This window comes from Colletotrichum phormii, assembly GCF_030913505.1.
Source record: "Colletotrichum phormii strain CBS 102054 chromosome Unknown BDP81scaffold_1, whole genome shotgun sequence".
Taxonomy (NCBI): domain Eukaryota; kingdom Fungi; phylum Ascomycota; class Sordariomycetes; order Glomerellales; family Glomerellaceae; genus Colletotrichum; species Colletotrichum phormii.
In genome coordinates, this window is record NW_026851443.1 from 4,308,392 (window position 1) to 4,321,308 (window position 12,917).

Genomic DNA, 12,917 nt, shown 5'->3' on the forward strand with positions numbered 1-12,917 from the left:
AAATTCCGAGGGGACTTCTACCAGCCTCAGGTGTAACGATGCAAGGATTTTTACATGAAGACAGCGGGACTTGAACACGCCACGCCATCCATGAGCCTTGGTGATAATGTCGAATAAAACCATCATTTAAAGAGGCATCGAGGCGGCGGCGGCGGGCGGTGTGTCCGGGAACCAGAGGTTCATGGTAATTGGGATGAAAGGGTGATGGCCTCATCAGGTTTGCATACGACCTGCCCCCGAACCTTGGTGGAGCTCCATACGACCTCATCTGGAGCAGGACACTGCTGTCTTTTGAAAAAATTCTTGATTTCTCCCAAGCGGGGAGTGTCGTGCGTCTACAACACTTGACAATAGGCCATAATCCTTCCGCGTCATAAAAACCTCCCAAATCCAATCCTCGTCTTCCAGTCATCTGTTCTGGGAGGTCTCTTCGTGATATGTACTCTCGGCCATTATTAGCCTCGGCTGTCCTTCTGGCCCCTTATCACCTTTTCGAGGTATCATCCGAGTGTATGGAAACGAAATGCCCAATGCAAGCAAGCAAACATTATCAATCTCTCTCTCCTCTTTCGTCCACCACCTTCTTTACCTGAAGCGCGCTCTGCAGCGGCCCATGACCTCGCCTTGGCACACCAACTCTGCGCTGAACTCGGATCCGTCAAGCGTCAGGTAGATATCGAAGTAGACACGGTAAAATGTGCCCTGTGGTGTGTCCATTCTCTCAAAGTCCTTCTCGAGGTTCTTCCGCGACAGATCCGACGTCAGGGTGACAACTTCCTTGATGCCTGTGTCTGAGGTTAGCGGTGGTCAATTGCGAAAAGGCATCTTTGAACTTACGAGGATCCTTAGTATACTCGGGGCAAACATCGTCGTCACAGGCGTACAAAATGTCCTCATACATGAGCGTCGCGCCGGGAGCGACTTGACGGAAGAATGAGACCTTGACGGGCTCGCCAATCTTGACCTTTTGACCCTTTTGCACAAAGATTTGACGGGTGAACTTGCAGCGGTCCTTGCCATCGAGGGATGGCACGCGGTAGGCCTCAGGGTGGTATCCTTCCTTAAAGGGCTGCAAGGTGGCCATGAGGTAGTGGCGACGGGCAACACGGTGTGTGACGACGCGCTCGGTGATGCCGGCAGTAACGGCACCCTTGACGATAGCGGCCACGGAGTCCATGGGGCGGACGACCTTGGACTGGAACTGGGGAGGAACGTGGAGCTTGATCTGCTGGAAGAGGTACTCGGAGGCACCGAATCCACCAACAACAAGAATGTTTTGCAACGTCCGGTTCTGGGCCTGGATGGCAATGATCTGGTTTCTGACGAGCTCGAGAATGCGGTTAACAACGGGCTCGAAGCACTGCAGAATCTCCTCGTTGGTGAACGTCATGTAGCCCTCCTCGATGCCGGCCTCGGGGAACTCGGCCTCAATACCAACATCGACGGCCCACTTCTGACCGTTGTTGCGGAAATCGGCCTTGATACGGTTCTCAAAGTCCATGATACACTTGGCGTACACGCGGCCCGCCGTCTTGGATCCGTCGGGCAGCTTCATCTTGCGAATCTTGGTGCGCAGGATGTTGCTAAAGTTGCGGTTCAGCGCTGTTGAACCGCAAGAATCACCGGATCCTGCCGTGCACTCGGCAACGGTGAAGGGGTTCTCCTCCTCGACTTCGTACGCAATCAAATCGACAGTACCGCCACCGCAATCAACAATCAGCACGGCGTCGTGGACCTTGAGGTTCAGCAGTCCTGTCTTGGAACAGAAAATGGCGGCAGCCTCGGGCTCGGAAACTAGCGTCAACCGGTTGTCGTTTTCGTCTCTCAGGAAACCGGCTTGAATAGCGGCGGCTCTGGTGGCGGCCTTTCCTGCATCGTTCCAAATGGCAGGAACGGTGAGGTAGTAACGGATGTTTCGTTCTTCACGGTTAAACACTTCGCCGAGCGTCTTTTGCAGAGCCGAGCGCATAGCCTGGCGGAGCTTGAAAAGATAGTCGGCCGCAACATCGATCTCGGACTTTCCAGGAGGCAGAGGGGGCAGGTTGATGGGGTCGATATATGTGTTGCCGGACAACATGAGCTGCAGCTTGAACCATTCGACCTTTTGCACGCCGGGCTTCGGGTATCCAGTAGGGGCGAGGGCATCGGCGATGTCGGGACCCCAGCCAACAACCTTTTGGTACTGGTCGTAGTAGAGCACTGTGGGAATCTGGGGACAAACCGTGTCAGCCGAGGACAAAAACAAAACGTAGCATAGTCTCTCTGGGGATGCGTATATCTTCCTACCTTCTGCTTCGTGTATGAACCAGCGCCGGGCCATTCTGTTATAATGTCTTCCTTGGCTTCGTTGTTTGTCGCAAAAGCGAACGCCACACCGGAGAAGGTTGTGCCCTGTGGGTCATGTCAGCAACGCGAAATATGACAGACATTCTCTTGATCCAAGGAATCCACGTACGAAATCGATACCGACAATCAGCTGAGCCTTACTCCTGCTGTTGCCTTCAACCTCGGCCGCGCTGCCGCCTCGCTGGTACTGTGCCATGGGGCCACCCTGAGGAGGACCCGGGGGAGGATAGCCACCGCCGCCACCGCCGCCGTACTGAGGAGGACCACCCATGGGGTGTCCCTGACCGCCGATGGGAGGGAGCTGAGGAGGATAGCCGGCGACGGGAGCACCGGTGTTGATGGGGGGAGGACCGCCAACCATCTGAGAAGGCGGGGTGCGAGCCGGACCTTGACCCGTCATCGGGCTGGTGCGACCCATGGGAGGAGGACCGCCCTGAGGAAAGTTGGCCGAGTAGCTCGGAGGCCGGTTACCGGCGCCTGGGTGTTGATTCATGGGAACGATTGAAGCGGAAGAGGTCGAGGCGATGGAGCCTGGGCGGACGGGAATCTGTTGCGGTATTTGAGGGGCACCGGAGGGGTGACCACCTTGAGGAGGAGGGGTCGGGCTTGGGGTTTGGTTCGGATCGGGTGTCTGGATACTAGCAGTTGACTTGCGTTTGCCGAAACCAAAGCCTTTCAGGCGGGAATTGGAAAAGCTCATATGGGATTACTGAGTCGGGAAGAAGAAGAGGGAGAGAAGCGAGGGCCCAAGGTGGGCAGGACCAGCAGAGGGTATATCGATTTGGGTTGCAGGGCGTCGGCAGCCGTGCGGTGCGGTGCGGTGCGGTGCGGTGCGGTGCGGGTGCGGGTGTGCGGTGCGGTGCAGCAGAGCAGCAGAGCAGCAGAGAGGAGAGCGGTGGTTTGTGGTGGTGGTGGTGGTGGTGGTGGTGCTCTTGGTCGAACTCGAGTAATAATCGGCGGGATGATGGATGGCCTGGGCTTAGACTTTTAGGACTTGTTGCTGCGGCTGCTGGGCTTGGGCTTGGACTTGGACTTCTGGGCCGGGGTGTCGGGGTTGGGGGAGTGAAGAGGGGGAGGGAGGGGGGGTGAGGTGGTGGTGATTTTTTGGTGGTAGCTGGTCCGGTCCGGGTCAAGTCAGACCAGGTATCCGTAGGTCAAGTCACGGTCCAAGGACGAGAGAAACGAAGCCTTAGGTCAGCAGAAGACAAGAGCTTTTTTAGGACTTGACTAAGACTTTTCTCCAGGACTGGGAAAGGAACCAAAAGTCTAGGACTCTTTCTCTTAGCTGCTGGGTCTGTCTGCTGCCGCTGCTGTTGCTGCTGGGACGGGTCCGGAGCTTGACAGGACGAAAACGAGGACGAAAGGCGGGAAGGCGAAGGGGGAGAAAAAAAAACGGTGGGAAGGAGTGAGAAAATAGAATGCGGTGCTGGGAATGGGGGGGGGGGGGGGTGGAGGGGGTGGAGGGGGTGGAGCGTGCAGCGTGGGCCGTCTCCGTGGACCGTGGGCGCTTGAACGAATCCGCCGTTTCTGGGATGATGCGGGTTGAGCTTGAGGTGCAGTGCAGAGCGGTGCAACAGAAGGAGCAGCAGCAATAGTATTCGCAATGTGAGGTAGCAGCGGGCACACAGCAAATGCGCAGAGTGAAAGCGAGGGGAAATGTGTGTGTGTGTGTGTGTGTGTGTGTGTGTGTGTGAGAGAGAGAGAGAGAGAGAGAGAGAGAGAGAGAGAGAGAGGCGCGGGAGAGTTGCTTGAGGAGAGACTGTGTGTGAGTGAATGCAAGCAAATGTGAGAGAGGATTCGATAAGGTAAGGCAAGGTAGGATGGAAGACTGGGATGGCGAATTGGGATGGGAGTTTTTCTTTCCTTGCCAAGTGGAGGAGGACGACAAGCAGCAAGAGGAAGACTTGAGAAGAGGCACCAACGAGATGTACATGTAGTTAGTTACGGGTAGGTACCTTTTCCCCCTTCGTTCGCTTACTTTTAGTGAGGAAGCTGTCTGGCGTTTAAAACGAGACGTTGATGTCAGGTAGCCCCAGGCGCGGGACGGTAAGCTTGCGTCGCTTCGCTTGCTGTCAGCGGGTTGAGAAGAAAAAAGCAAGGGTGCAATGGCTGCCAAGAAGACGAAGAGTTGAAGTGTCGAAGAGAGTGAGATTCGGAAGTCGGAAACGGTGACGATGAGCTGGAGGATGAAGATGTGGATGAAGCAGGCAGGCAGGCTAGGCATGCAGAGGAGGGCGACGAGGAAAACGACGGGGGTTGGCGGTACGAGACGCTCCTTCCTTTGGTACCTTAGTCTCTACCTAATGACAAGAGGCTCACCCTGGGCTGGACGGGTGGACGCGGGGTCGGGTGCCTAGGTAGTAGGTATGGAGTCCGTAAGAGCAAAGCAACACAAGCAGGATGTAGGTAGCACATACTGGCATACCTTAGTAGACATGATGAAGCGGAGATGAGAAGGAGAGAAACCACAGCCTGCTGTTGGTCTTGCTTTCCAGATTCTTCTGGTAAAGGAATCGGGAGTCGAGGCGTGATGGGCCAATTTGATGAGAATTATCTCATCTTGATCTACGGAGAATCAAAGGGCATTCGAGTGTGTCGTTGGCTGTATATTTGCCTTTCTTACTTGAATTTCCTGTCTAACTACACAGAGCACACAAAAGGTTGACTTGTCTCGTCTCGTTTCGTTCTGTTTTACGGCCTCGCTTTGCTTCAAAGAACCACCTCGTTTGCCCCTGCTCATTCTGTTTTCTGCTTCTAACGCTGCCGCTGCCACGAAGGGTTGCCGCTGCTCTGTTTCCGAGTTCCAACGAGTGAGTGATTGCTTGCTTGCTTGCTGCCCTGTGGGCCCCCCCCCCCCGTTCTGGCGCGCATCCAACATGGAAGGAAACCTTGAAGTGAGGTGCGAAGGAAGTCCTGTGCGATGTCTGTCTGGGGTGAGGAACCCATCCGACACATGTCACTCTCCGCCGCCGTCAACTGCGAAAGTGACCTCGACCGGGATGCTCAGCCAGGCGGTAGTCCGGTCAGTGGCTGAGAAGTGATGGTATTGCCAAGGTACCCACGAGTACATACTCGCGCCAGCCAGCGGATGGCACTAAAACGAGTTTGCGGGTGCGCTAGGTGGAGGAACCTCCCTCGGGTCGATTTCTGGGCAGTGTAAGGCTGAGAACGCGCCCAATGGCCCCAATCCTGTCTCTGGATTGGACTGCGCAGGTTTAAACTGGCTGCAGCGCGAGTTGTGTGCGGTGCGGAGCTCTGAAGCACAAAGTACCTACTGAGTTGGACTCTGTTTGTACCTCGCACGCATCCATCTGTACGAACATGTGTTGCAGGACTTTCACCTCCTAGTGGTACAGGACGCTCACTAGGTATTTGCATGCCAGCACACAAAGCATCGTGAGATAGCTGAAAAGATACCTTGGGGTGCTTGACTAGCCAGGTCTCGTCTCGTCTGCGGCCAGATCAGATCACCGACGGGTTTCGTCCAGTCTTCCGTCGCCGTTGTCAACGTCTGTGACCCGGGCGGAGGAGGGGGCCGTAGCCATCTACACGAGGCATCTCGAGACTGGTTTCTCCCCGGTGCCTGTGCCAGGACTCAGAGAACCCCAAAACATTGGACGACGTCTGTCGGGGTTCCTTGTCTGCCCACCTCCAGCCCGCAGTGACAAGGCACAACAAGGTTGACGGCGAACCTCGAGCTGAATATCAATGTCTCAACCCCGGACGGATACCTACTTGCTGTACCTTGATGATGAAGGATGCGAGCAATCACACTGAGACAGCCTGTGGAAGAACGTAACATAATATCAAGGACAGTCAGCTCTAGGTTCCTAATCTTGATGCCTACAAAGGAACAAACAATAATTACCTTAGCCCTGCCGTTCCCGTCAGAGGTGCCTGACAGCTGACATGTCGTGACAAACCAGCGCCAGCCGCCAGGGCAGGGAACATGCTGATGCGACTCTCGTGGAGAAAATTGGGGACGGGATTCCCGGTGCGTGGGTATTCTCCCAGGCGTCGGGAGTCGGGACAACTAAGACAAGGGATGGACTTAATCGTCGGTCTGCGACGATACCTTGCTGCGGGGAGTTGGGACCCAGAAATCTGGCAACCTCTGTTCATCTTTAGCGATGTCCTCTAACAGGAACTTCAGGGCTTCAGATGATGGCAGCCATCAGATGTCTGTGGTCAGGATCAGTCAAGGACTTGATGGAAGCGTCATGGGGCACAGCTTGTTTTCTCCGTAGAGGAACATGGCCACTATTGAGTTGGTATTGACGCCCAAGGATGATACCAACCATGGAACCTACCATGATGAGAAATGAGTGAGTACCTATGTCTCTGGATGCTAGCCCATCGAACCCTAAGAACCATTGAAAGGGGCCTAGTAAAGAAGCAGGCAAGCAAGGTAGGGCCGGGATTCGATTGAAGGGATGAGTCTCACTGGACCAAGGATCGTAATGCAGGACTTTTGGCGTAGGACTTTCTGACTTGAGTGGGCGGATACGGAGTACGAAGTACCTTGACGGTACATGATGTGCCCTCGACGCCGGGGAGGCTTCCGCACATGCAGCCCGCCGCCTGTGGGAGCTTGCCTGGTTGGTAGCTTCTCTCTCTCTCTCTCTCTCTCTCTCTCTCTGGGTCTTGACAACCTGGGAAGTCGGAGGGAGAGGGTTTAGAGTGGAAGTCGAAAAGTGTTGCCATCGCCTTTGTCTCTCTCTCATTTTCCCTTCGCGAGTCTGGTCTAGAAGTGCCCGTAAGTAAGGTAGATCAGATCAATCGCAAACCCATGGCTCTTTCCTTTGTCTTGGTAAACGTATCGGGGAAGGAACATGGGGGTTGGTGGTACCTACCTACGAAGTACCCTACCTAAGATACCCAAGGTACCTTAGGCAAGCACCAGGCGTTTCCCCTCTCTATCCTTCTTTCTCTCGTGCCTACCCCGCCAGATCAAGGCTTGAAGGTTGGTTGGGCCTGTCCTGCCGCTTTTCTCTTTGCCCGGGACGCCTTCCTTCGTCAGCACTCAAGAACCTCGGGTTCCTGCCCATTCTGCCATGGCTTTGTAAGACGACAGGAAGCAAGAACAACAAGATACCTCTTTCCCTTTCAATGTCTTGCCCTCAACCTTCCTGTCTCCTTATGGGAGCCTTCGATACCTTACATATGGCTGCGCAGCGAACTGAACATTCAGTTCCCGACGAGAAATCCATGCCCGAAAACCCCAAAGTAAGGTACATGAGCATCCTGCTTTAGTCCCACAGAATGCTGACGTACAAGGTGGGGCCAAGGGGTCCCTCATCCCCTTCTTCGCTCTCGTCTTTTAGCGGTCGTGTTACTCTGCTTCCCCCAGTCCAAACTCCAGACTCCAAACTCAAGAGCAGCCACCGTTAAAAGTCTCGAAGTGCTTACTTCAAGTGCTCGCCTGGTGTCAAAGAAGAAAGAAAGCATTGCTCGCGCCAAACATTTCCCGTCTCGAAAGCACCAGCTTTGGGACCAGCCAACGCCATAGCTGCACCTCCAATCCCATCCTCGTACGACTACGACATACCTACATCAAAAGTTGAACCCGAGGATGCCATCGACAGATACAGACAGATGAGGGAGACCTCTCTCGTCACGAACCATGCCTCGTACCGTATTAATGCTACGCGAGACAATCCTGTTCCCACAATACTGAATGGAAGCCAGCCGTCGCGAGGCGTAGCACAACAGCCATGCTAAGCCCCGTGGTCGTGTAATAGGCCAGACAGGGAGCACCCCTACTGCCGCCGTCCTCTGATCGGCCTCCGCAAGCTCAGCCGCAACGCTATTGAGGTTCATCAGCTTTTCCCGAGTCGGCGCCAAACTTGCGTCCTATCGAGTGGGCGGCATGCAAGTCTTGCCAGTCTCCAACCCCCCCGTCAATTGGGGCGTGAGCTGAGCACGGCTGAATGAGAGCCTCATCTTCTCAAGAATTCTCGAAAGTTTGAACTGGATCTCGGTGCCGTAGGAGCATACCCGGCGTTATGGTATGGTGTCCACTGCCCATCGCCCCAGCCTCCAACTGGTCTGATGGTTGGAGTTGTTTTGGTAGGTTGGTCATTACGGCACACCGATTCCCATCCCGGCATGCCGTCGCTCCGGTCGGGCTGTCAATGTCCCGGATCCTAGTTGCTGGTACGCTCTCATTGCGTCGTGTTTGTTCGTGCGGTGGACAATTGTTACGAGGGTCCCACGCGTCCTGGACACCGCCAACTCTTCTCCGCCTTGCCCACTGCGACCTAAGCTTCTCGAATCCGCGTAATTCCAATGGAAGCACTGCCCCCCAGCCCCGTCCGTTCGGTGGGCCCACGTTCCTCGGAGCAGTTTAAGGCTCCGGACTGGCTACGGCCAGGTCCGAGTAGCTTCTACCAGGAACATGGAAGAACATGGGCTGTATCTGTCGCGTGGACAGGCCCCAGTGTCGCTGTCGCCGTGACGCCGTGGGCCGGGATATGTCCACGTGCCCCGGAAGAGCGCCATAGGGTCCCTTCGGGGCTTCGGCCGTTGCTCCCGAACAAGTTGGGCCCGTGTCCAATCGCTTCCCCGCGAGTGGGAATACTGGAGACCTGTCGACTGAAACCCGAGCCGTTATGGCCGGCAGTATTCTGACATACCGGCGACCGGATGTCGGTGCAACGAGACATATAGGTATCAGACATGGTTTGGTGAAGGTTCAAATCCGATTTACGGCGAGTCTTTTGCATCCCTTGACACTGGTTCTTTCTCCTGTTTATTTCAATGCATCGTGTGGTCTCGCATACCTACTCACAATTGGGCTGAGTGGTGGTGAAATTGCCCTACGTGTTTTCGTTTGGCTCCGTGTAAGTGCGGAGGGGCATTCGAGGGAGGCCTTTCTCGCAGGTTTGCGTGCCGCTCCTCTCCCTTCCAGTCCCTTTCTAAGGTAGGCTCTAATACGCAAGACAACACGCCTCCTTCTCAAGTGCCAATGGAAAGGAATGTACAGGTACGATCAAGTATCTGCTGGTCACCTCAGTCTGTAGCTCCATGTTGGCAGCTGGGTGTGGCTAGTGCCCGCCATCATCACTTCCTTCCGTTCGAGCTCAGGCCGAAAAGTGGAGGAAGCTACGGCCGACCTCTCATTGGTCCCAGCTTTCTCCCTCCCGTCCCTCCACGCTGCATTTGTCTCCGCTGCTTTGGAACAACCGCGGTGGCAGCTGCATTTGGGTTAAACTCAGGATACCAGGCCAGCCAAACTCTATCGAGAAGGGGAATTAGGGGACCGCCAGATTGCACACACAAAATAGCAGTCGCGGCAGGTACAACTGTAGGGGATGCGTTACAGTTTCAATAGCGCAGCCAAGCCACTGAATCAGCATGGCGTCCCATGTTGACGAACCTGCCCTCTTTTTCATCCGTTTCCAGACAGGGTCGCCTCAGCCGTCGCAGCTGCCGACTGATGTTTTAGCAATTTTATCGGGATAACGCAGGTCCGTAGGTGCCGATGGGAGAGAAGGAACTAAGTGGCCCTTCCCATTCTTGTTACAATGTGATAGTCGTCCCTCGCCAACGATTCTCGGCCTTTGTCTCTTCTATCATTTCGGTCCGCTCCAGAGTCCTCCAATTATTGCCAAGCTGAGGCGCCACCGACCAAAGGGCAGCTGAGACACCACGAATGTCAGGATATCCCAAGATACGCGACGCCTGCTGATACTTGGCTCGTGGAATGCTGGTCTCCCGCGTCGACAGCCTTATTATACCAATCCAACGTCCCACAAAAACTACGAGCAAGACTACACCTTTCTACATCACTCGGAAAGTCACATTCGCGACGAAATGGCTTTCTACCAGATAAATCTGGCCGTTTTCGCGGCGGGCAACGGATACCTGCTCTATCAGCAGTACAAACGCCAGGGACAAGAGGTCATCGAGGAGCTGAAGCAGGAGGCGGCCGACTCGGAGGAGGGTTCCGATGGAGGAGATGTCGAGCATCAGCAATTGCTCTCCTCCCCTGGCGAATCTCAAAATGCCGTTCGCCAATTCCAGCTGGACTTCTTCCCGGTCTACGCTCTGGCGATGGCAGCGGATTGGCTCCAGGTAATGCGCCCTGCGACCGCTGCAATGGAATCAGACTGACGATGGAACAGGGTCCCCATATCTATGCCATCTACAGATACGAGAAGAACATCCCCGAGAAGGTCGTGGCTGCTCTGTATGCTGCAGGCTTCGTGTCCGGTGCCGTTTCTGCGTCCTTTGCTGGCGAGCTTGCAGATCGATATGGCCGCCGCCTTGCCTGCCTCACGTATTGCGCTACCTACATCCTCACCTGCCTGACGATGCTTACCGACAACCTATACATTCTGTTCCTCGGCCGATTCGCTGGTGGTGTTTCGACGACACTGCTGTACAGCGTGTTCGAGGCTTGGCTGATCACGGAGTATAACCAGCGTGGTCTTTCGCGGACGAACCTCAAGCTGGGCTCCATCTTCGGCAACATGACCACCATCAGCTCCATCGTTGCAATCCTGTCCGGCGTCATTGGTGACATCTTGGTCAATTCGCTGGGCGGCCGCGTCTGGCCTTTCATGGCAAGCGTGGTCTGCTCCGGGGCTGCCATGTGGTTGATCTTCAAGGGATGGGGCGAGAACTACGGAGCGAAGCAGAACGGTCAGGCAACGAGCTCACTAGCCGATGTCAAGAGCGGTATCCAGATGATTTTGGCCGATATGCGAATCCTGTCATTGGGCCTGACATCGACCTTCTTCGAGGGCGCCATGTACCTCTTTGTGTTCTTCTGGTCTGCTGCGCTGAAAAGCGCACGAACCAAGGCTGGCTCAGACGAGGAACTGCCGTTTGGACTCATCTTTTCCAGCTTCATGTGCGCCATGATGGCCGGATCTTCCTTCTTCTCGCTCTACACCACGACGCACTCCAAGGAGACGACATCATTTATTCTGATGCTAGTTGTGCTCGTGGTGAGTTGCTGCCTGTCTGGAGCAGTCGTATTGGACAACGAGAAGCTCTTGTTTTGGGCATTGTGCATGGTTGAGGCCAGCATTGGAGCCTACTTCCCAAGCATGTCGTTCCTGAAGAGTCAGGTTGTTGAGGATGGTGTTCGTGGTCGCGTGTACAGCCTGCTGAGGCTACCCCTCAACGTATTTGTTGTCGTGGCGCATAGTTTGGATGAAGAAGGTAAGTTGCTGGGACACGTCCAAGTATCAAGGTCGCTGCTAATGAAGAAACAGGTGACGGACACCGAAACGCCGTCTTCATGACTTGCGCCGCGCTTCTCATGATGTCTTTCTTCATTGTCAAGAGGAACTTTGCCCAGGGTTAGGTCTGGATGGATGTTGATGATTAACACGATATCTCATGCGCAGAGTAAGTTCACGTAATAAGAACGAAGTGGAAAGTTTGACAAGCAAGGAAGTATCACGGGATCAAAGATGCAGCTCCGAAGTTGGTCAGCGATGAGGAAAGCAGATGATACATGGTCGGAACTACTGCTAAATACAGTATGGTACATAGACTGGAAATTTCTGGAAGTTAAACAAAAAGAAGACAAAGTGTCCTGTCATATCTAGGCTATGGTTCGTGTTCGAGGCTACCCTAGCTAAAGGGGATATTGAGTGCTGGGTAATTTGTGATAGCCGCCAACCAAATGCTGGGGAGCGACGTCGTGGGGGAGACTACCCGGGAAAGACCTCCCATCGCTGCCCGTTGCCATTTGGAGGCAGGGGCGGCCCCGTTCACGGCTGGGGGTTCCGTTTCATCAGCTCCCCAGCTTCCTTCCCCTTTTGGGAGAGCCGTTCCTGCAGTCCAAGAGTCCAAATACTTAATGTAGGGAAGGTTCGTGACTTCCTCCACGATCCATGGAACATCGTGTGCTTTGTTTCTGGCCTTGTTTCCCAGCCTTTTCCCTCTTTTCAAACCTCGTCCAAGAAGTCAGGTTATCGGCACCTGGCCATCCTGAAGACGGCCAAGCGCCATCTCTCTTCCCCTCCCGTGGCCGGCTCTCATTCGCAGCAAGACCGCTTGAAGATCCTCTTCTCTCCAACGATCCAGATTCTACTTTAGACAAGCACCCCGGCCCTGCAGCTCACACCGCACAGTTGGGCGGGACCCTGCAACGGTTCGATAGCGATCTGAGTGGTCAACCCAAAATCTCAATCCGGCGCACCCCCTCCTCCAATCCAATCCCAGGAGAGTTTCTTATGCGACTGAAGCGCTCGAGAAGGAGAACCCGCCTCGGCTGACGAGAAAGAGACGTGGGGAGAGAGAGAATCAGGGAGGAGGGGACCAAGAGAAGGATCGACTTGCGCGCCAACCTCCTCTTTGCTCTTTGTCTTCTAGTCTTGTCTCGACTTGACCTGAACTTGACCCGTCGCCTCTTCGTTTGATTGTTTTGTCTCCTCCTGAAACCACCAACTTCTGAAGACCTGGTCGTCTTATTTCGCCTTCAATTTGTTCCACGTCGACCATAAGTAGTGCCTGCGGCGACGACACGTTGCGCGACAGTCGACGCTAGCAAATCAGAATAACGGCGCTCGATCTTCACACTCTGATCAGAATTACACACTACCTACCTACCT

General features: G+C 54.7%; 3 protein-coding genes across 3 annotated transcripts; 2 read left to right on the top strand and 1 right to left on the bottom strand.

The window, feature by feature from the left end:
* Positions 1 to 585: 585 nt before the first annotated feature.
* BDP81DRAFT_457014 (uncharacterized protein) lies at positions 586 to 3,046 on the bottom strand (the record flags this gene model as incomplete). The annotated part of the gene is made up of 4 exons (XM_060593236.1): positions 586 to 785; positions 838 to 2,209; positions 2,287 to 2,391; positions 2,456 to 3,046. The coding sequence occupies 4 exons, from the start codon at positions 3,044 to 3,046 to the stop codon at positions 586 to 588; spliced, it is 2,268 nt and encodes a 755-aa protein (XP_060452426.1).
* Positions 3,047 to 9,192: 6,146 nt separating this feature from the next.
* Positions 9,193 to 9,920, top strand: BDP81DRAFT_20653 (uncharacterized protein). The gene has a single exon (XM_060582613.1). It carries the CDS (start codon positions 9,314 to 9,316, stop codon positions 9,677 to 9,679), a length of 366 nt encoding a protein of 121 aa, XP_060452427.1. The 5' UTR covers positions 9,193 to 9,313; the 3' UTR covers positions 9,680 to 9,920.
* On the top strand, positions 9,921 to 11,767 carry BDP81DRAFT_20671 (major facilitator superfamily transporter). Its single transcript, XM_060582616.1, has 2 exons — positions 9,921 to 10,422; positions 10,473 to 11,767. Exons 1-2 carry the CDS (start codon positions 10,162 to 10,164, stop codon positions 11,598 to 11,600), a joined length of 1,389 nt encoding a protein of 462 aa, XP_060452428.1. The 5' UTR covers positions 9,921 to 10,161; the 3' UTR covers positions 11,601 to 11,767.
* Positions 11,768 to 12,917: the final 1,150 nt, after the last annotated feature.